The sequence below is a fragment of the Hemiscyllium ocellatum genome, chromosome 6 (genome assembly GCF_020745735.1).
Source record: "Hemiscyllium ocellatum isolate sHemOce1 chromosome 6, sHemOce1.pat.X.cur, whole genome shotgun sequence".
Classification (NCBI taxonomy): domain Eukaryota; kingdom Metazoa; phylum Chordata; class Chondrichthyes; order Orectolobiformes; family Hemiscylliidae; genus Hemiscyllium; species Hemiscyllium ocellatum.
Window position 1 is genome coordinate 57,319,853 of NC_083406.1, and position 23,345 is coordinate 57,343,197.

At 43.1% G+C, this 23,345-nt stretch overlaps 1 protein-coding gene across 2 annotated transcripts in view; it reads right to left on the bottom strand.

Annotated features, from left to right (window-relative positions):
• Nucleotides 1-8,418, bottom strand: part of LOC132816705 (beta-1,4-galactosyltransferase 3-like) — a 53,859-nt gene extending 45,441 nt beyond the window's left edge. For both annotated transcript variants that reach the window (XM_060826589.1, XM_060826588.1), the window contains exon 1: nucleotides 7,936-8,418. In XM_060826589.1, coding sequence (XP_060682572.1) covers nucleotides 7,936-8,185 — 250 coding nt within the window. In that variant the 5' untranslated portion in view covers nucleotides 8,186-8,418. The remainder of the gene's footprint in view (nucleotides 1-7,935) is intronic.
• Nucleotides 8,419-23,345: the final 14,927 nt, after the last annotated feature.

The window sequence follows — 23,345 nt, forward strand, 5'->3', positions numbered from 1 at the left end:
AACCCTACATTTGAGGTTCCTACACACCAGTCTATACACTGTGCAAGCGATTAAATAATTCTGATGAAAGTGATTCAAGTACAGTACAGAGAATATTTCAAATGGATGAAATCAGGATGAGGAGGAAATTTTGACTTTTGACAAGGGAAGGAATCAAGGGTCACATATTTTCATTATAGTAAAAGGAATACTAATCTCCCTGTTCAAATTTAAATAATGATAAAAATAAAATGAGAGTAGTGTGTTTTTTCAGAACCTATTTAATAAGATAATGCATTGCAAAGAGGTTAACTTCAGAAATGCATGGGAAAAGTGAATTCGGTCTAGTTTCAAAATAATTTGCACTCCTGACATTAGTTTTAAGAAGGACATTGAAAGTCAGTTGCAATTAGTAAAAAAAAAGGGGAAACAAAAGTCAGACTAACAATTAAGGTCTTAAAACAATAGGCATCGCAAGTTCAGGAAGGAGATCTCAAATCCAGCGTGAGACACAGCCAATCGAAGTATATACATCGGGGACTTGGATGCAGTGTTGGAATTTGGTGCAGAAGGATAGAGGTGCTTTTTGCTTATAAATGTGGCTCATACTGGAATGTGTCTTTTTTAAAAAAAAAGTGATAAATTGAAGCCCAGAATTGGGTGCCCAACACGAAGCAAAAACTGACATCACAGGACAAGCAAGTTCTTTGGTTGGTAATAGCTACTAATTGAAGATTAATAGGAAAAATATTTACAGATTACAAACTAAAAGACTAGTAGAATGTTATCTTTTCTTTAAAAAAAAGAAATATAATAGGGGTACAGGGCCAGGTAATGTGTTGTTAATGGACAATGGGAGAGCTGGAGGACCCAACTGTGGTTCACACTAACCACATCTTTAACAAGGGTTGATTGCATGAACTGTGGCTTGGAGCTGATAAGCTGTAGTCTGAGCTTCAAATACTGACACACCAAGGAGTGAAAGAAGATTTACCTGGATGCTGTGTTTCATGGCGTAGTCACACCCCTTAGATTAACAACCTTGAATTTGCTCCATGGTCAGGGACAGGAGGGTTTGACGACAAGCAAGGCAGGTAGAGGAAGCCAGGAGGTAGTGCTGAAGGAACTTCAGCACTTGAGCTTATCTAACAGGTTTAAAGATTCTTACTCCCTGCATAGAAGTGTGTTGGGGGCAAGGCAGGGGTGGGGGGTGTTGTCTGATATGGTCAATTTGCTCATTTGACCTACAAATGTGATGAAAGAAGGTGGGAAGAAGAGAAATGTAGTTGTACTGTCAAGGGAATAGCCACTGTTCTCTCTGGTCAGGATCGAGAGTCCCAAAACAAGGTTCAGGATTTCTCACCTAGGCTTCAGAAGACCCGAGAGTGGAAGACAAAGATCCAGTTGTTGTGGTCCATGAAGGTACCAATGATATACGGGAGAAAAAAGGAAAGAGGTTCTGTTGAGGGAATTATAATTATAAAAGCAGAACCAGAAAAGGAAATAAGTCCAAGTAGTAACCTGGAGTTACAAGATTGAGAGCTGAAAATGTGTTGCTGGAAAAGCGCAACAAGTCAGGCAGCATCCAAGGAACAGGAGATTCGACGTTTCGGCCATAAGCCCTTCTTCAGGAATGAGGAAAGTGTCCAGCAGGCTAAGATAACAGATAGGGAGGAGGGGCGTTGGAGATGCGATAGGTGAAAGGAGGTCAAGGTGAGGGTGATAGGCTGGAGTGGGGTGGGGGCGGAGAGGTCAGGAAGAAGATTGCAGGTTAGGAAGGCGGTGTTGAGTTCGAGGGATTCGACTGAGACAAGGTGGGGAGAGGGGAAATGAGGAAACTGGAGAAATCTGAGTTCATCCTTTGTGGTTGGAGGGTTCCTAGGTGGAAGATGAGGCGCTCTTACTCCCAACCGTCATGTTGTTATGGTCTGACGATGGAGGAGTCCAAGGACCTGCATGTCGTTGGTGGAGTGGGAGGGGGAGTTAAAGTGTTGAGCCATGGGGTGGTTGGGTTGGTTGGTCCGGGTGTGCCAGAGGTGTTCTCTGAATCGTTCCGCAAGTAGGCAGCCCATCTCACCAATATAGAGGAGGCCACATCGGGTGCAGCGGATGCAACAGATGATGTGTGTGGAGGTGCAGGTGAATTTGTGGCGGATATGGAAGGATCCCTTGCGGCCTTGGAGAGAAGTAAGGGAGGAGGTGTGGACGCAAGTTTTGCGTTTCTTACGGTTGCAGGGGAAGGTGCCGGGAGTGGAGGTTGGGTTGGTGGGGGGTGTGGACCTGACGAGGGAGTCACGGAGGGAGTGGTCTTTTCCGAGCGCTGATAGGGGAGGGGAGAGAAATATATCCCTGGTGGTGGGGTCCATTTGGAGGTGGCAGAAATGACGGCGGATGATACGCTGTATATGGAGGTTGGTGGGGTGGTAGGTGAGAACCAGTGGGGTGCTGTCCTGGTGGCGGTTGGAGGGGCGGAGCTCAAGGGCGGAGGAGCAGGAAGTGGAGGAGATGCGGTGGAGGGCATCGTCGATCACGTCTGGGGGAAGCTGCGGTCCTTGAAGAAGGAGGCCATCTGGGCTTTACGGTATTGGAACTGGTCCTCCTGGGAGCAGATGCGGCGGAGACAAAGGAATTGGGAATATCTGGTACCGACTGACTCCCACAGCTACCTAGACTACTCCCACCCTGCCCCCTGTAAAAACTCCATCCCATATTCCCAATTCCTTCGTCTCCGCTGCATCTGCTCCCAGGAGGACCAGTTCCAATACCGTAAAGCCCAGATGGCCTCCTTCTTCAAGGACCGCAGTTTCCCCCCAGACGTGATCGACGATGCCCTCCACCGCATCTCCTCCACTTCCCGCTCCTCCGCCCTTGAGCCCCGCCCCTCCAACCGCCACCAGGACAGCACCCCACTGGTTCTCACCTACCACCCCACCAACCTCCATATACAGCGTATCATCTGCCGTCATTTCTGCCACCTCCAAACGGACCCCACCACCAGGGATATATTTCTCTCCCCTCCCCTATCAGCGCTCGGAAAAGACCACTCCCTCCGTGACTCCCTCGTCAGGTCCACACCCCCCACCAACCCAACCTCCACTCCCGGCACCTTCCCCTGCAACCGTAAGAAATGCAAAACTTGCGTCCACACCTCCTCCCTTACTTCTCTCCAAGGCCGCAAGGGATCCTTCCATATCCGCCACAAATTCACCTGCACCTCCACACACATCATCTGTTGCATCCGCTGCATCCGATGTGGCCTCCTCTATATTGGGGAGACAGGCCGCCTACTTGCGGAACGATTCGGAGAACACCTCTGGGACACCCGGACCAACCAACTCAACCACCCCATGGCTCAACACTTTAACTCCCCCTCCCACTCCACCAACGACATGCAGGTCCTTGGACTCCTCCATCGCCAGACCATAACAACACGACGGTTGGGAGTAAGAGCGCCTTATCTTCCACCTAGGAACCCTCCAACCACAAGGGATGAACTCAGATTTCTCCAGTTTCCTCATTTCCCCTCCCCCCACCTTGTCTCAGTCGAATCCCTCGAACTCAACACCGCCTTCCTAACCTGCAATCTTCTTCCTGACCTCTCCGCCCCCACCCCACTCCGGCCTATCACCCTCACCTTGACCTCCTTCCACTTATCGCATCTCCAACACCCCTCCCCCGAGTCCCTCCTCCCTACCTTTTATCTTAGCCTGCTGGACACTTTCCTCATTCCTGAAGAAGGGCTTATGGCCAAAATGTCGAATCTCCTGTTCCTTGGATGCTGCCTGACCTGCTGCGCTTTTCCAGCAACACATTTTCAGCTCTGATCTCCAGCATCTGCAGACCTCATTTCTCCTGGAGTTACAAGGTACTTGGCACATGGTCAACATCATTAAACAGAAATGTGTGGCTCAAAGATTGGTGTGGGAGAAATGTTTTTGAACTCATGAGACACTGGCACCAGTACTGGGGAAGGAGGGTGCTGTTCTGATGGCGCAGGTTCCACCTGAATCATGCTGGGACCAAAGTCCTGGCAAATCACAATCATGGCTTTCGATAGGACTTTAAAATAAATAATGGCAAGGTAGGTTCATTTGCATGGAAAGTTACAAGACCAAACGTAAAGAAGTAGGATTGCTGATTAGTGGCGGGGGTGGATTTTTACCAGAAAATAAAAGGAAGGGACAAAACGCAAGAACATACCAAGGAATCATAAATGTCTAGGAAAACTCACTAACAGAACAAACTTAAAGGCCTAGCATCTTAATGCACAAAACATTTAGAATTAAGACTATAGATAGGACTGATGGCACAATTCACAGTAAGTCAAGGTCACAAGGACTTTAAACTAGTTGGAGAAAGGGTGCACACTTAGGATAAGTTATTAAAGTTTCCAGAACAAGTAGTAGGACAGAGCATGGAAAGGTCAGAAATCTAACTCAGGCAAAGTAGATAAGGGCTATGTAAAAGGGCAGTTGTCAACATATGATTGAGGCTGTTTTCTGAAATACAGCATACAAAACAAGATAAGTGAGTTTGTAACACAGATTGAAATTGATGGAAACAAGGCTTTCAACAGCAATGGCTGCAAGATGATCACAGCTGGGACTTAAACATGTAAGGATAAGTGTCCTGTTGAAATGACAGGCAGATGGGCAGAGGGAGTGGAGTTGCCTCACTATTGAGAAGTTAAATTAGGATTGCTAGCAAGTAGCTTATATGGTCAGAAAGTGTAGAATGGGTAGGTCGAGTTAAGGAACCACAAAGGAAAAGATCCTGATGGGAATTGCATGCAGGCCTCCTAGCAGTAGTTAGGATGTGAGAGAGAAAATATTGCAGGAGATGGAAAAGACATGCAAGAAATACGCTGTTACATTAACCACCAGGGACTTCAATATTTGTGTGTACGGGGGGGGGGGGGGGGGGGGGGGGGGGGGGGGGGGGGGCGAAGAAACTTGGTTGGTAGCAGACCCCAAGAAAATAAATTTGTAGAATGTCTATAAGATGGTTCTTGTATTAGTTTGTGGTAGAGGTCATTAGGGAAACTATGCTAGATTTGCTGACGTGTACTGATGTACAGCATGGCAGCAGACCTTATGGTCCAACCTGCCTAGGAAGTTTACAGAATACTGAGAGATCTCCTTCGTCCTTCTAAACTCCAAGTACTGACTCAGAGTCTTCAACTGCTCCTCCTGATGAGCTGTTCATCCCCGTGATCATTTTTATGAACTTCCTCTGGCCCCCTTCCAAGACCAGCAAATCCTTCCTTGGACATGGAGATCAAAATTACTTTCAATATTCCAAATGTGAGCTGACCTAGAGCCTTATACAGCCCCATCAATACATCCCTGTACTTGTTTTCGGTCCAATCTGTCCATGCTGACCAGATAAAAAGATGGTATGCAAATTGACTGAAGTAGTAGAGAAAGTGTTGCAGATGTGCAGCAAAGGCCTCTATAAGTATGGTCACAAGAGACTTAAATTGTATGAAATGCCATGCTGTACTCAATATTAATGCATAATATTTCTAATGCACACATGGCAGATTTGATCCATAACTTTGCCAATAGTCTTTTATTCATTAGAGAAGAAATACTGAACCAAAAGAACTACGAATGCTGGAAATCAAACAAAAATAGATATTGTTGGAAAACCTCAAAAAAGGTCTGGCAGCATCTGTGCAGAGAAAACAGTTAATATTTTGGGTCCAATGATGCTTCTTCAGAACTGATGGTAGCTAGGAAAAAAATATATTTTGGGGGTGGGGAAAATAAACAAAAAAAAAGAGTACAGGATGGACAGAGATAAAACCCAAAGACAGAAGTTATAGATCTTTGAGATAGGGATTACAGAATAGATCTTAAAATACAAATGACAAGTTAAGGATGTTTTTAGGTAGAGAATTATTGCAAAGAAATGAAGATTCTTTAAGTTATAACAATGAGCAAGTTCAGGTTGCATGTGTATAGCTGAAAAGGATGCATCATATCTGCAATGGTCCATAACAGACTGACCTGGACTAAGAAGATACATAACATAATATTTCTCACATCCTACTTTCTCAAATACCTCATCTCAGATCTACCAGGTTTGGCTATTTGAACAGCCCATTCAGACTGGGCATTTTACAACTGCAATATGCAAACAAGTTTTGAACATTACTGTGGCCAAAACTCAATCATATTACAAGATTATGCGTTTCAAGATCAGATAACTTGTTACTATATCCACTCAAAAAAAAGAGATAAACACAACACAAGGCTATATTTCCCTGAGCAGATACACAATGAAACAGAACCAAAAAAAAAGTTAAACTGCTGCTTTCCATTCATATTTGTTAGAAAGCCATAACATTTCATGGGATATTACATGTTGATTGTACTGTTATTTAGAGATGAGTAGGGCTCCCCCAACATTAAATGACATGCTTCTAGTGTCTCAAAGTACAAAGTAAGTAATTTGAATTTAAATAGTGCAGCTTTCACAAGCTTAGGGTGAAGCCCAAATGATTCACAAATAATTAAGTATTTTAAAAGGAGGGAGGTGGAGACATAGTGACATTGCCACTGGACTGAATCTAATACCTCAGACTAATAACCTTGGGACATGGGTTGAATTCCACCCCACCATGACAGAATTTAACAAAATCTGAACTAAAAGCTAGCAGAACTACCTGATAGAGCACCAGGTGTTCTGAACAAGATGTAATGTAGCCTTTTGGTCCAGCAGTTAGTTTAGCAGTTGCCTGGAGACAAAAACCAATTTGAATGTGGCCAGTTTAAATTATAACCTCAGAATACCAATCAAATTGGAGTTTAGTATATTTACATTATTAAAAACCAATGAAACAAAATCTGATGCTTTGGGGTACAAGACTGGGGAAAACTGAACAGTTGAGAGAGAACTACCACAAGACCAACAGATGTGGACTGCTAGTCAGATCTGACTGAGAGGTGCCTATTTACAGAAGGAGTTTGTACAGAGAAAAAACATCAACACCACCAACCTGGAGGGCAAATCTGCAAAGAGAAGATTGAACTGCTGGCTGGTTTTGAAATTTGATTTTTCCAGTAAATCTTAATCAGGAGTTTTAATCAGAGGAGTATTATAGAAGGGAAAGCAAAAGAGGTTAGAGGAAGGAGTTGCAAATAGTTGTCAGTTAATTATTTTCTAAAAGTATAACAGAATAAAGTTGATTTTTTTTACTTTAAATAGTTCTTGGCCTCTCAGAATTTCCAGATTATTGCCCAGGATAAATCTTTTGAGTTACTGGTTTAAATTAAACAGAAGGATTTACCCCATATCATACCAAAACTACAGGATGTGTTCTTAAGGAGAACATCACTAATAACATGTAGTGATCTTGGGCATAACAGAACTCAGCTTAAATCGTGCCCTGAAATTTCTTCCACCAAACCAACAGGACGTTCCGTCATATTTTAACTGAATGACTACACCTCCGATTATACTGCATTCTCAATACTGAACCAAGTGTCAGAAAGGTTAAAAATAAAACAGAAATTGTGGAGAAACTCAGCAAGTCTAATAGCATCTATGGAGAGAAAGCAGACTAAAAAACTTGGTGGACCCAGTCGCTTTTACTGCACGAATTCCCCTTAAAGGAAGTCCCTTCTTGGAAACATTAGCGGTCAAATTATGACCACTCGACTTTTCCGAACTATAAAACATCGAATCAAGTCATCCAGTGACCGAACTTTCCTGACCCCCGTCTCACTCGAGGTCTTTCCGTGCGCCTCGCAATCATAGGGTTGTCCCGAGAGAGGGGGAAAGGCAGTGACTGGACGATAGCTGTTCCAAGTTACATCTAGTGCGAATGGCTTAAAAAGCGGATGAACAGAGGGCTTTCAAATAGAGATGAACCAGGAAGCTTGTGCCGGGGCTGCGGCTGATCCCCTTCTCATTGTCCTGCACACAAAAAAGTCAAAAGTTTATTCTTACCGAGGAGAGGCGACTCGTCCGGACACAAGCTTAAAGTTTGCCTGTCTGGGCTCGGGGTCACCAAGCTAAGGTTGGTGTAAACATCATGAGTTTTGGAGTAATCCCAGTGACCGCCACGATCTTCTTCATACATGGAACCAGTGAAGGAGCCAGAGAGGCTCCGGCGGTATAGGAACAGGAGGAAAGCCAACTGGAGGAAAGCCAGCAGAAGCAGAGTGCAGGGCCGGTTCGGGGAGCATAGGCGGCTCATCCTCCCCACCGCTAACAGTGAACACTCACTCACACGGAGCAGGCTTTTACTATCCAGCTTCACATCGACAACTCATCCTGATGTCCGACCGTCTCTCACCCAGAGCGACAGACAAGTAAAGTCGCACGGATGCAGCACCAAAGAACACGACGGAGCCAACGGACAATCGAAAGCCCACCCAACTATGGTTACCACAATATCAAACACTTGCCAGTGATTCACCGCAGCACAAACTAAACACCCCTCGCACCTGCGCACTACCCTAAGGGGGCGGTTACTTACCTCCAGCCCTGCACCTGCGCATTGCCCTGCAACCGTTAACTCCCCAACGCCGCACCTGCGCACTGACCCGAGATGACTGGTTTACCTATGTCTCGAGTCCAACGGTGCTCGTGGGAGGAATACACAGAAGTCAGCTTTGCACGTGCGCATTGCTTTCACTGAGTAGAGCCACTTGACCGTTATCGGCCGGGCTCGCTCTCGAGGGGGGAGAATAACGCCGGGGTTGTGTTATCTGGTGGCCTTCGAGCTGCTGAATTAAAGGTTGAGTTGTGGAAGCTATTGAATAGTTGCAGCCATTTCAGATATTTAAGTGTCAAAATTTTGCTTTTAGAGGCAGTGTCGCAAATGAGAGAAATGGCTCAGGGTAACTGGAGTTTGATGGCAAAGGGCTAGAATGGCCGGAGTGACAATCCTTTTAAGTATTACATTTCCCAATCGTGTTTATTTCAGATTGCAAAAAGAGTAATTCATATAGTCACTCTAACTTTGCATTTACTTTTATTTTCAGGTGCCTATCCAATTCTTTTTTGAAATCCACGATTCACTGCTTCGTGTTATGCTCTCACGCGGTGCCAGGTCCTAAACATTCAGCTTTTTCTTTACATAATTGTTGGTTATTTTGTAAATCTTATTAAATCAGTGACCTCTGCTGTTTGACCCTTTCGTCATTGGAAACACTCTCTCCCTTTAACAAAACTGCCCACGGGAAATTAAAGATTCTATGGAATATCACAATAAATGAACCGTCTTGACTTTGTTTTATTTCAGTTCTGTCTGTCGATATTTGGTTCCACTTTATCTGGAGCAAATCCATTTTCCACTAAAATTGGTCCTCCTCCAACTGAATATGTTTACTCTCAATTATCATTTGTCCTTTCCTGGCTAATCAAAACCATATAATTTTACAACTGCAGTTTTTTAAATATTCTCACGTTGAAATTAATTCACCTTGTCCATCTTATTCCTCAGAATCAGATCCTGCATTATCAAGAAAACTTTCATGAGAATATCAGAAACTCATGATCTCAATATACCTTAGACTGTTCATAATTAAAGTCCCCCATTATCGTTACTGTAGGCTTTGAACCATTGTAATTTCCCTGCAAATTTACTTTTTGTTCTTACAATTCAGAAATCCCATAATCCTATCTCTATTGTTTATAAACTTGAACCAAATAGATTTTGTCCCTGATTCAGTCGAACTAAAGTTAGGAACGTTATTGACGTTATTATAAGTTTGGAAACATTATCAAGAAAATTTTCATGAGAATACCAGAAACTCTTGACCTTAATGTCCTTCAGACAGTTCATAATTAATGTCCCCCATTATCATCACTGTCGGTTTTGAACCATTGTAATTTCCCTGCAAATTTACTTTTCATTCTTATTATTCAGTAATCCCGTAATCATACCTCTATTGTTTATAAACTTGAACCAAATAGATTTTGGTAGTGCTGTAAGAACTGAGTTGTTCTAAGAGCAGGATATACTATTGAGCCAAATCATATCTGATTCAATCGAACTAAAATTAGGAAAGTTATTGATATATTTATCCTTCTTTATTTAATTTTAAGTGAATCCCAGGATTTGTTAATTAATCATTTAGCAAATTTATTTTTAATTTTTACACTAATTAAGTGATCTAGCTTATGTTATAAATTATTTAGAGATCACAGTGATGCTATCCCTACCTCTGGGTTAGAAGGTTTGAGTCCCACCTGCCTTGAAGGTGTGTCAAAACAAGCCTGACATGTTGATTAAAGTAAGTATAAGTTGATTAAATATTAAATAAGTCAGTCGTCTTAGGATTCTGCATTTAGTTTTTGCACTAGCCCCACAATGTGATTTATAATTCACAAAGAGAGAATGAAAGGGAAATCACACCATGCACCCTGATTGTAGCATACTTATGCAAGGCTGCAGATGGAAGTTAGTCATTTTTATCTTTGGCTCAATAGTATATCCTGCTCTTAGAACAACTCAGTTCTTACAGCACTACCAAAACTGAAAAAGTTAATTCAAATCATTTTCTAATAAGGAATGGGCATTCACATAAATTTGGAATATATATTGGAAACTCAGCCTTTTTTGGGACAGTTTTCCCATTGCTTCTGTGGTATAATTCTTTTGAGATACAGTTAAATATAACATCACTTCAGTGACAGGCTCTGTCTAAAACATATTCATTGACCTTGCCTCCATTGCTTTCTGAGGCAGAGTTCCAAAATCAAATAAACCTCCAAGAGAAAAATATTCCCTCATCTCCATCCTAAAAAGGCAACCCCTAATTTAAAACACTGTCTCTATTTTAGACTCACCCAAAAATGGAGCAGGCTTTCCACATCTGCCTTGTCAAGACCATTCAAGATCTCATAAACCTCAATCAAATCACTTCTTCTCAACTCCAGTCCAAAAGAAACAATTGCAGTCACGTAACCTTGTCTGTAAGCGCTAACCAAATCAGAAGACCTTGTGAATGCTTCTTGGATTAAAGTGTCCAGGTAACTTTGTCCCTCGCTGATGCACCATGTTGTCTGCAGTTTCAGTCTCAAACTCAGTAACTCTGAACCAAAGTTCGTGCAGCTGCAAGCACTTCCTGCAGATGTATTTGTCCGCGATTACACTGGCACCAGAAGTTCCCACATTCTACAGCTGCAGTACATCATTTGCTATATCATCTCTTAATATGGGTAAATTTACATTCAAATTGTTATGTAATTAAATTATAACGATGCAGCCTACATCCACCGTATAGATTTTATCACTGCCAATAATCTTTACAATACTGACAAAAACCTTCAATCTCTAATAATATCAGATACTAATCTCCCCGCTCTGTCAGAAGGTCCTAGGGAGAAGTAAGCTCACTTGCCACAACTAAGAAGGGGATTGGAGAGGAGCAGGTGATTAACTGGAGAAAGAGCATCCAACAGAGGGCGGTAGTAAGAGGTTAGCGAGTTTTGAGAAGATTTGTAGCTTAGTTGAGGTTCTGGATGTAGGTTTGATCGCTGAGCTGGAAGGTTCATGTTCAAATGTTTCATCACCATATTAGGTAACATCTTCAGTGAGCCTCTGGAGGAAGCATTGCTGATGATTCCTGCTTTCTATTTATATGTTTGAGTTTCTTTGGGTTGGTGATGTCATTTCCTGTTATGATGTCATTTTCTGTTCTTTTTCTCAGGGGTGGTAAATTGGGTCCAAGTCATATGTTTGTTGATCGGGGTCCAGTTGGAATGCCGGGAATTCACGTGCGTGTCTCTGTTTGGCTTGTCCTAGGATGGATGGGTTGTCTCAGTCAAAGTAGTGTCCTTCCTTATCTGTATGTAAGGATATTAGTGAGAGAGGGTCATGTCATTTTGTAGCTAGTTGATGTTCATGTATCCTGGTGGCTAGTTTTCTGCCTGTTTGTCCAATGTAGTGTTTGTTACATTTCTTGCATGGTATTTTGTAAATGACATTAGTTTTGCTGCTGTCTGTATAGGGTCTTTCAAGTTCAAAGTCAGTGCTGGGATAATTTAGAAAAAGATGTAGGTCTGATTAGTAAGATGGCAGACAACACAAAAAGTGGTAGAGTTATGGATCATGAGAAAAATTGTCAAAGAATATAGTAGGATACACATCAGTTGGAAAATTGGTAGAGAAACCAGGTTGTACATTTACTCGCTGTTCTCAGACGTTTCATCACCATGCTAAGTAACATCATCAGCGAGCCTCAGTTGAAGGTCTGGTGTTCTGTCCCATTTCTATGTATGTGTCTTGGTCTGTTATGGTGGCTGATATCATTTCTGGGTTTTTTTCTCAGAGGTTGGTAAATGGGGTCCAAATTGATGCGTTTATTGATGTATCTTTTGGACCCCATTTACCAATCTCTGAGAAAAAGAACTGGAAATGACATCACCCACCATAACAGATCAATACACAATAGGGTCATTGAAAGGGATCTTTAATCACTATGTCTTGCCATAACTATAAAGCAAGTCGAGATGCAAAGTGTGGTGAGAATGTTTTCTGTGTATTGTCAAAGTCTACCCATTCCACAATATATTGTTGACCCATGTTCAATACTTTGAATATTAGACTTGACATCATGCATCCAGTCTGCTGCAATCAATCTTCAAATACCAGGGTAACCAATTGTTTCAGTCACAAATGGTGGAAGATCAGAAATGAATACATTCACTTGGTTTGGACTGCCCATTGAAACGGTTTATCACTGTGTAGCTACTTGCAAACAACGATTTCAAGCCACTGGTGGGAACACAATTAAGGTGAGGACCTATGGAGGATTAGGTATTCCAAGAAGTGTGCAAGTCCATATGGAAGAGGTCCTGTCCCTTCCTTATGCTCTTACAAGCCAAGGTTGGACCAAGATAGGTAAGAACAGAAATTGATGATGTGCACATTTTCGTTACTATAAATCAATTGATATGCTAATCAAGTTCATGAGCTTTCTATCATCTGTCATTCATCATTTATCTGTTGTCAGTCTTGAAGTGTTAGATGAAACAAACTTCAGCTATACGCAGACCGCAAAGAATGAAAGAGACACTATGATGCTGTGAAATCTATTTAGAAGTCCCAAGATCACATTCCCAACTGGTCTTCATGCATCAGTGAAGGAGTATTCAACAGGTTGCCACAGGCTGGTACCACCTGCTTTCTTGATGAAACCTCAATGCTGTTAGAAACAATGAACATAATCAACATTTGTCTTGCAGGAACTGATGCTATGTCAGCTGAGCTCTGAAAGGCTGGAGGTTAATGTCTGGTTAAGAAGCTCATTGAACTTTCAGTCCATGTGGGAGCAAGGTGTGCTCATAAGCATACAAAGATTTCTTCATTGTCCATTGGTATAAATGGAAACATGCATGTGAAAACTACAGAAGATTCTCATTGTCTACTGAAATAAATTGAAACAATCTAGTGAAAATCAGAGGAATCTCATTCCTCTCCTTTGACAGCAAATCCTTCAGCAAAATCTTTCTGAACCACTTGGTGCAACATGAACATGGGAAAATAAAAGCAGGAGAAGGCCATTCAGCCCTTTAAATGTGCTTCTCCATTTCTTACTCATGGCTGATCATCTGCTAAGCACTATTTTCCTGGGGTCATCTCTTAATATAATTAGTATCTAGAAATTTATTAATATCAGTCATGAGCTGCTCTACCCTCTTTGGTAGAGAATTCCAAAAATTCACTACCCACTCTACCCTTTGAGTGAAGAAACTCCTCGTCATTTCAGTCCTGAATGGTTTGTTGTTTATCCTGAAATTATATCCCCTGCTTCTAGGCCAAGAAAATATCTTTTCCACACCAGATCCTGTCCATACCTTTAAGAATTTTGTAAGTTTCAATGAGATTACCTTTACCTTTAATTCTTTTGAACTCAGGAATACAGATCCAGTCTCCTTAATTTCTCCTTATAGGACAGTTCTGTCATCCCATGAATGAGTTTGGTGAACCTCCATTGCACTCTGTCAATGGAAAATACGCCATTGTGAAGGAAGGGGACCAGAACACTTCACAATATGCCTGATGTAGTCTCACTAAGGCTCTACAATCATAGTAAGACATCTTTAATGTTCTACTTGAAATCCATTTGCACATTAATCACCTCCCTAATTGTTTGCCAATTCTGTATGTTCACCTTTTATTGACTTATGAACAAGTAAGTCTGGGTTCTTTTGAACTTCAACACTTTCTGCTCTTTTACCGTTAAAGAAATACTGTGCACTTCTGTTCCTCCTACCAAAACAGTTAGCCTTACACTTATCCACAATTTATTCCATCTGACATGGACTTCCTTTACTCATTCAACCTGTACAAATTCCCTCATACTCACACCATCATACTCTTTCCATCATACTCACACCACACATTTCTATCTAATTGTGTCTTATGTGAACTTGGAAATGTTACGTTTAGTCGCTATATTCAAGTCATTGATTTATACTGTGAATAGTTGGGATCGAAGCACTGACTTTACAGTAACCAAATAGGCACTGACTGCTATATTAAGAATTGCCCATTTATCCCTACTCTGTTTTATTTCTATGAACTAGTCCTAAATCAATGACAGTATATCCACATGTATCCTTTTTTTTTAACACAAACTCCATATGTGGGATCTTTTTGAAAACCTGGAAAAATCCAAATACGGCACATTTGCTGGTTTTCCCTTATTGAAATAATAAACCAAAGAACTGCAGATGCTGGAAATCAGACACCAAAAACTAAATTGCTGGAGAAGCTCAGCAGGTCCAGCTGCATCTGTGGAGTGAAGGAGTAAACGATATGTGGAAGTGGAGTCCAAAGAGAGTGAGGACAAATGGATCGACAAAAGAATGGGTAAACATCACCCTGGGACAATGAAATAGCTGCTAATGGGAATTATTAAAGACTGACAATGGGTTGTTTGTGATCACAGTCCATCTGATGACAAGCCCTGATGTGTGAGGGTTAGGGAAGGACATGGGAAAAGGTGCTGAAACGTTAAAATTGTTGAACACTATATTCAGTCCAAAAGACTGCAAGGTTCCCAAGCAGAAAATGATGTGTTGTTCTTTCATCTTGTGCTGAGCTTCACTAGAGCACTGTAGCAAGCTCGAGTCAAGTGCTGGCCGGGGAACACAGTGGTGCATTGAAGTGGCAGGTAACCAGAAGTTAAGGGTCATTTTTGACGATTGAATGTAGGTATTCTGCAAAGTGGTTGCCCAGTGTGAGCTTTGTCTCTCTAAAATAGAGGAGACCACATTGTGAGCAATAGATGTAGTGGACTAGATTGAATGAACTGCAGTAAACTGCTGACTCACCTGGAAGGTGTGTTTGGGGCCGAGGGTAGTGAAAGGGAGGAAATAAATGGGCAGGTCTTACAATTTCTCCGATTGCATGGGAAGGCACTGTGGAACATGGAGACACATGTTGGGAGTGGAGGAGGAGTGGACCAAGGTATCCTGGACGGAAGGCTGACAAGGGAGGGGAGGGGAATATGTGTCTGGTAGTGTCATCCCACTGGAGGTGGTAGACGTGGTTAATGATCCTTTGGATGTCGATGCTGGTGGAATGATGAAGACAAGTGGACCCTATTACTGCTGTGGAAGGTAAAAGAGGGGTTAAGGGCCGAAGTGCAGGAGATAGGTTGGACACAGCCCTGTCAACCACAGTACTCGGGATTCCTTGGTTGAGGAAGAAGGTCAAAATTTTGGAGGTCCCCTTGTCGAAGTTGACATTACAGCAGATGCGACAGAGATGGAAGAACTGGGAGAATGGAACAGTCTTTACAGGGAGTCGGGTTTGAGGATGTTTTGTCAAGATAACTGGGTTAAGGTGGATGTTAGTGGCTAGCCTATCACTGGAAATGGAAACAAATGTCATGGAAGGGAATGGAGGAATCAGAGATGGATCAGGAGAAAGTGAGAACACAGTGGAAATTAGAAGTGAAACAGCAAATTTTTCCAAGTGTGTGTAAAAGAGAGAAGCAACACTGATGATGTCATCAATGTATTAGAGAAACAGTTGTATGTGGATGCCACAGTAGGTCTGGAACAAGTAATATTCCACAGACCCCATAAAAAGATAGGCATAACCGGGGCCTATGCAGGTCCCCATGACCACCCTTTTGACCTGAACTAAATGGGAGGATTTCAAGGAAACATTTTTCAAAGTGAGGGTGATCTAGGCCAGGGAGAGGAGATTGGTGGTGGTTGGGAGTGGTTCATACCATTTTCCCAACAAGAAGCAGAGATGCCTGCCGCCATCGTGATGGAGAATGGATGTGTAAAAGGATGATTGCAACGAGATCAGCCAGCTGGGAATTATAACATATGACTTCCTTGATTGAATCAGATTACCAGTCCCAAACAGGGAGCCCTGGCTGAAAGATAGAAAAGGGAATGTCAGAGATACTACCATTGTGATAGCTGACTCTGAAGATGCAATACTAATGTCAAAGACTGTTCATGACTAAATAAAGGGTGAGTTAGTGTTAGGATATCGGCCTCTGTGGAGTTATTTCAGTGGCAATGAGGGTGAAGCACATTCCTGAAGACTCTCGCTTGCAACAGTTGTTTTTGAGTTAAGGTAAGCATTTCTCACATCAAGCTTTTGTCTTGGAAGCTTGAATCATTCAACCCTGTCATTGAGGACTAGGTCTAGTATATGGAAAGATTTTTTTCTAGGCAAATTACGTTGTGACAGATTAAATATCCAATGAGCAATTCTCCTGACAGTCTGTGTAACTATAGCTTTTTTCTGTTTTTAGGCACCTAACCTTCCCTGAGGCACCAGATACCAAAACCTTCAACAATTGGTGGATATAGTTAAGGAATATTATGACCCCAAGTCTCCTGTAATTCTGAGACGCTATTGTTTTCGTTCATCGATTCAAGAATCAGATGAATCAAGATCAGGATCTTTGACTAAGATAACTTGTGACTTTGGTTTAAACCTTTAGTGAGATGCTGAGAAATCATTTGGTATGTGGAGTTAATGATGTAACAATGTAAAAATGCGAAATAGCTGAAGCCCAACTGCTGTTTAAACAAAAACAAAACAGAAGTTGTTGGAAAAGTTCAGTAGGTCTGGCAGCAACTGTGAGGAGAAATCAGAGTTAACATTTCACGTCAAATGACCCTTGCTCTTTGAATAGGTACTACAACTGACTTTAGCATTGGAAAATGCAGCAGTGGAGCATATGAATTGCAGGGTATTCCAATGAAAGTGGACACCCTTGCCAATCTGAGTAAGCTTGGGGAACACCACTTGAGTGTATGCATTTGCATAGTCTCACTCAAGACATAACCTAATTAGAGGGACTCTAGGTCAGCCCTCAGCAAAACTCCAAAACAAAGCCAATTCTCAGCCAAATGGTTAAAATTTACTTCAGGATCCAGGCCAGCAAGCCATTGTTTCTGCTACCGGTTTGTGGACTCAAGACAGCTAAAGACTCCTACTAGACCGAAGTTGATTAAGATAACTCATAGGCCAGTACCCAAGAATGGTATTCAGGAAAGTATTCTGGAAAATCCACATGCATCGAGTTCAGAACAGTTCAATTGCTTCTCAACATCAAAATCAGAACCAATCAAAATAAATGGTTGAATGATCTCGCAGTTATAATGGAGGTCGACATTGGCATGACCATTTTAGTGATTATAGAATCAAATTTTGCTCTGGATTTCAGCCCTTAATTTATGTGAAATCTTGGCTAGATGGAGAATCTATACCAGGCAACTTTTACAAATTAAGGGTGCAACTTCAGTTCTGATCTCATGAAAATCAGGTACTAGTGATTTTTGTAAAAGGCTTGGGGCCAAGCTTACTGGGGTGAAATTGGTTGAGAAAAGTTCACCTAGATTGGCTCAACATTTTTTGATTAGAAAATGGGCTGCCGGAGTAAAATCCTAATTAAGTACCCTGAAATCTTCCCTGAAGGTTTAGTGACGAATCAGAGGAGCTAAGGTCACATTGCATGTTAACCAGGAAACAATTCCATGATTCTGTAAGGCCTGCTGAGTGCCATTTGCCTTATGGGCAAAAGTAAATATAGAAATCAAAAGGCAGGAAGGTGAAGGAATTACCAAACCAATCCAACTTTGTTCACTTAACAGAAATTACTATTCTATTATAAATAATCAGATTCTAGCTGCAAGTAAACAAGAGCTGTTGGCATATAACTCTACTGGAGTCATAGAGATGTACAGCATGGAAACAGACTCTTCAGTCTAGCCCGTCCATGCTGACCAGATATCCCAACCCAATCTAGTCTCACCGGCCAGCACCCAGTCTATATCCCTCCAAATCCTTCCTATTCATATACCCATCCAAATGCCTCGTAAATGTTACAATTGTACCAGCCTCCACCACATCCTCTGGCAGCTTATTCCACGCACGTACCACCCTCTTCGTGAAAACGTTGCCCCTTAGGTCTCTTTTATATCTTTCCTCTCTCACCCTAAACCTATGCCCTCTAGTTCTGGACTCCCCAACCCCTGGGAAAAGACTTTGTCCATTTATCCTATCCATGCCACTCATAATTTTGTAAAACTCTATAAGGTCACCCCTCAGCCTCCGACGCTCCAGGGAAAACAGCCCCAGCCTGTTCAGCCTCTCCCTGTAGCTCAGATCCTCCAACCCTGGCAACATCCTTGTAAATCTTTTCTGAACCCTTTCAAGTTTCACAACATCTTTCTGATAGGAAGGAGACCAGAATTGCATGCAACATTCCAACAGTGGCGTAACCAATGTCCTGTACAGCCGCAACATGACCTCCCAACTCCTGTACTCAATACCCTGACCATTAAAAGAAAGCATACCAAACGCCTTCTTCACTAGTTTATCTACCTGCGACTCCACTTTCAAGGAGCTGTGAATCTGCACTCCAAGGTCTCGTTGTTCAGCAACACTCCCTAGGACCTTACCATTAAGTGTATAAGTCCTGCTAAGATTTGCTTTCACAAAATGCAGCACCTCACATTTATCTGAATTAAACTTCATTTGCCACTTCTCAGCAGATCCTGTTGTGATCTGAGGTAACTCTCTTCGCTGTCCACTACACCTCCAATTTTGGTGTCATCTGCAAACTTACTAACTATACCTCTCATGCTCACATCCAAATCATTTATGTAAATGACAAAAAGTAGAGGACCCAGCACCGATCCTTGTGGCACTCCACTGGTCACAGGCCTCCAGTCTGAAAAACAACCCTCCACCACCACCCTCTGTCTTCTACCTTTGAGCCAGTTCTGTATCCAAATGGCTAGTTCTCCCTGTATTCCATGACATCTAACTTTGCTAATCAGTCTCCCATGGGGAACCTTGTCGAGCACCTTACTGAAGTCCATATAGATCACATCTACTACTCTGCCCTCATCAATGTTCTTTATTACTTCTTCAAAAAACTCAATCAATTTTGTTAGACATGATTTCCCACATACAAAGCCATGTTGACTATCCAGAATCTATCCTTGTCTTTCCAAATACATGTACATCCTGTCCCTCAGGATCCCCTCCAACAACTTACCCACCATCCACTACTATTGGGAAATAAGGCAGGACAAGTGACTGAGGTGTCAGTGGGGGAGCACTTTGGGGCCAGCGACCATAATTCTATTTGTTTTAAAATAATGATGGAAAAGGATAGACTAGATCTAAAAGTTGAAGTTCTAAATTGGAGAAAGGCCAATTTTGACGGTATTAGGCAAGAACTCTTGAAAGCTGATTGGAGGCAGATGTTCGCATGTAAAGGGACAGCTGGAAAATGGGAAGCCTTCAGAAATAAGCTAACAAGAATCCAGAGTAAGTATATTCCTGTCAGGGTGAAAGGGAAGGCTGGTGGGTACAGGGAATGCTGGATGACTAAAGGAATTGAGGGTTTGGTTAAGAAAAAGAAGGAAGCATATGTCAGGTGTAGACAGGATAGATCGAATGAATCCTTCGAAGAGTAAAAAGAAAGTAGGAGTATACTTAAGAGGGAAATCAGGAGGGCAAAAAGGGGACATGAGATAGCTTGGGCAAATAGAATTAAGGAGAATCCAAAGGGTTTTTACAAATATATTAAGGACAAAAGGGTAACTAGGGAGAGAATAGGGCCCCTCAAAGATCATTCTGGATTAGTGGTGCTGGAAGAGCACAGCAGTTCAGGCAGCATCCAAGGTGCAGCGAAATCGACTTTTCGGTCAAAAGCCCTTCATCTGGAAAAAAGGCAGTGAGCCTGAAGCGTGGAGAGATAAGCTAGAGGAGGGTGGGGGTGGGGAGAGAGTAGCATAAAGTACAATGGGTGAGTGGGGGAGGGGATGAAGGTGATAGGTCAGGGAGGAGAGGGTGGAGTGGATAGGTGGAAAAGGAGATAGGCAGGTAGGACAAGTCCGGACAAGTCATGGGGACAGTGCTGAGCTGGAAGTTTGGAACTAGGGTGAGGTGAAGGAAGAGGAAATGAGGAAACTGTTGAAGTCCACATTGATGCCCTGCGGTTGAAGTGTTCCGAGGTGGAAGATGAGGCGTTCTTCCTCCAGTCATCTGGTGGTGAGGGAGCGGCGGTGAAGGAGGCCCAGGACCTCCATGTCCTCGGCAGAGTGGGAGGGAGAGTTGAAATGTTGGGCCACGGGGCAGTGTGGTTGATTGGTGCGGGTGTCCTGGAGATATTCCCTAAAGCACTCTGCTAGAAGGTGCCCAGTCTCCCCAATGTAGAGGAGACCGCATCGCGAGCAACGGATACAATAAATGATATTAGTGGATGTGCAGGTAAAACTTTGATGGATGTGGAAGGCTCCTTTAGGGCCTTGGATAGAGGTGAGGGAGGAGGTGTGGGCACAGGTTTTACAGTTCCTGTGGTGGCAGGGGAAAGTGCCAGGATGGGAGGGTTGTTTGTAGGGGGGGCATGGACCTGACCAGGTAGTCACGGAGGGAACGGTCTTTGCGGAAGGTGGAAAGGGGTGGGGAGGGAAATATATCCCTGGTTGTGGGGTCTTTTTGGAGGTGGCGGAAATGTCGGCAGATGATTTGACTTATGTGAAGGTTTGTAGGGTGGAAGGTAAGCACCAGGGGTGTTCTGTCCTTGTTACGGTTGGAGGGGTGGGGTCTGAGGGCGGAGGTGCGGGATGTGGACGAGATGTGTTGGAGAGCACCTTTAACCGCTTGGGAAGGGAAATTGCGGTCTCTAAATAAGGAGGCCATCTGGTGTGTTCTGTGGTGGAACTGGTCCTCCTGGGAGCAAATACGGCGGAGGCGGAGGAATTGGGAATACAGGATCGCATTTTTGCAAGAGGTAGGGTGGGAAGAGGTGTAATCCAGGTAGCTGTGGGAGTCGGTGGTTTTGTAAAAAATGTCAGTGTCAAGTCGGTCGCCATTAATGGAGATGGAGAGGTCCAGGAAGGGGAGGGAGGTGTCGGAGATGGTCCAGGTAAATTTAAGGTCAGGGTGGAATGTGTTGGAGAAGTTGGTGATTTGCTCAACCTCCTTGTGGGAGCATGAGTTGGCACCAATGCAGTCATCAACATAGTGGAGGAAGAGGTGGGGAGTGGTGCTGTTGTAATTACGGAAGATCAACTGTTCTATGTAGCCAACAAAGAGACAGGCATAGCTGGAGCCCATATGTGTGCCAATGGCTACCCCTTAGCAAGGTGGCCTTTGTGTGGAGCCACAGAAAATGGGGGAAGATACTAAATGAATATTTTGCATCAGTATTTACTGTGGAAAAGGATATGGAAGATATAGACTGTAGGGAAATAGATGGTGACATCTTGCAAAATGTCCAGATTACAGAGGAGGAAGTGCTGGATGTCTTGAAACAGTTAAAAGTGGATAAATTCCCAGGACCTGATCAGCTGTACCCGAGAACTCTGTGGGAAGCTAGAGAAGTGATTGCTGGGCCTCTTGCTGAGGTATTTGTATCATCAGTTGTCACAGGTGAGGTGCCAGAAGACTGAAGGTTGGTAAACGTGGTGCCACTGTTTAACAAGGCGGTAAAGACAAGCCAGGGAACTATACTAACTAAAACTGTAATAAACTTAAACTCTTATAAGCTCTCCTTATAAACACCTCTTACACAAACACAAACACAGAAAAGAGAAAGATTAGGAAGGCAGCTCAGTGATTCCTGTTCACAAGGATGACGCTTTCGGTTCTTGTGCTGATCAGAATGCTACCTTTCAGTATTCCTTCTCTAGATGCTTTTACTGATTCACACTTATAAAAGACTTCCAACTTACTATTGAAAAGTCACAGCTGATTAGATTCCCTACTGTATGGAACAGGCCCTCTGGCCCAACAAGTCCACACCAAACCTCTGAAGAGTAACCTACCCAGACCCATTCCCCAACCTTACATTTATCCCTGACTAACGCACCTAACACTATGAGCAATTTAGCATGTCCTGTTCACCTAACCTGCACAACTTTCAATTGTGGGATGAAACCAGAGCATCTGTAAGAAACCCAAGCAGACATGGGGAAAATGTGCAAACTCCACACAGACAGTCGCCTAGGGCCGGAATCAAACCCGGGTCCCTGGCACTGTGAGGCAGCAATGCTAACCAGAGCCACCGTGCTGCCCCAGTTGCTTTTGGCAACTGCTGAAGGAAAAATAAACCATTTTACTTCAGGCTTAAAGTAGGCTTTTACTGCAGAGAACAGTCAGAACTCTTGAATTGGTAGAGGTCTAAAGACGTCTCATCAACTGTTGTGATTGCAATGTGGTCATAGAGTGAGTTCACTGACTGGGGCTGTTAACCTGGTCCAGTGAGGGAGCCCTGGTTGACAGATATAAACAGGAGATTCAAAGTCTTCTCAGTTTAGGGCACTGACTCTATGCTGACTGGTATTACAATCAGTATGTTATTGTTAGTTTCTGCTTCTCTTCTTTTTTTTGGAGGGGAGGAAAACCTGATTCCTGAACTGGCTGAATTAGTTAGCCAGTTTGTTAACTGACATTCCTCTTAGTGAGGACTGATTGTTAAACTCCTGATGTACACAATGTGTTTCAGGTGTAACTCAGTTCTCATTAGGGGATTGTTGATTCACTGGCTGGTTACAGCCTGTGTGTTACTCTTTTCTCTGAGAAAATGACAATGCTACTTTTATGGTAGGGCTTAGCCCTTGGACTCTAGTTTTCTTTGCTTTTTGTATGTATTTTCACTTTTTATTGGTGGCTGGACTGAGGCCTTATGGAAGACATACATTCTACCAGAGGAGCTGTTCCTGTGGGGAGGCCTAGCCCTGGGACTGGGCCTCCTGAAGATTGAACACCTGTGTGTGCTGGGAGGTGAGCAGTTGCTGTATCCTGGAGTTTGGGAGAAGACCTTTCCCTCAGGATTGGACCAAACTGCTGTGAGTTAACTGCATCTGTACAATGTACTGTTCCTGTGAGTGGGCCCGGTTATCCA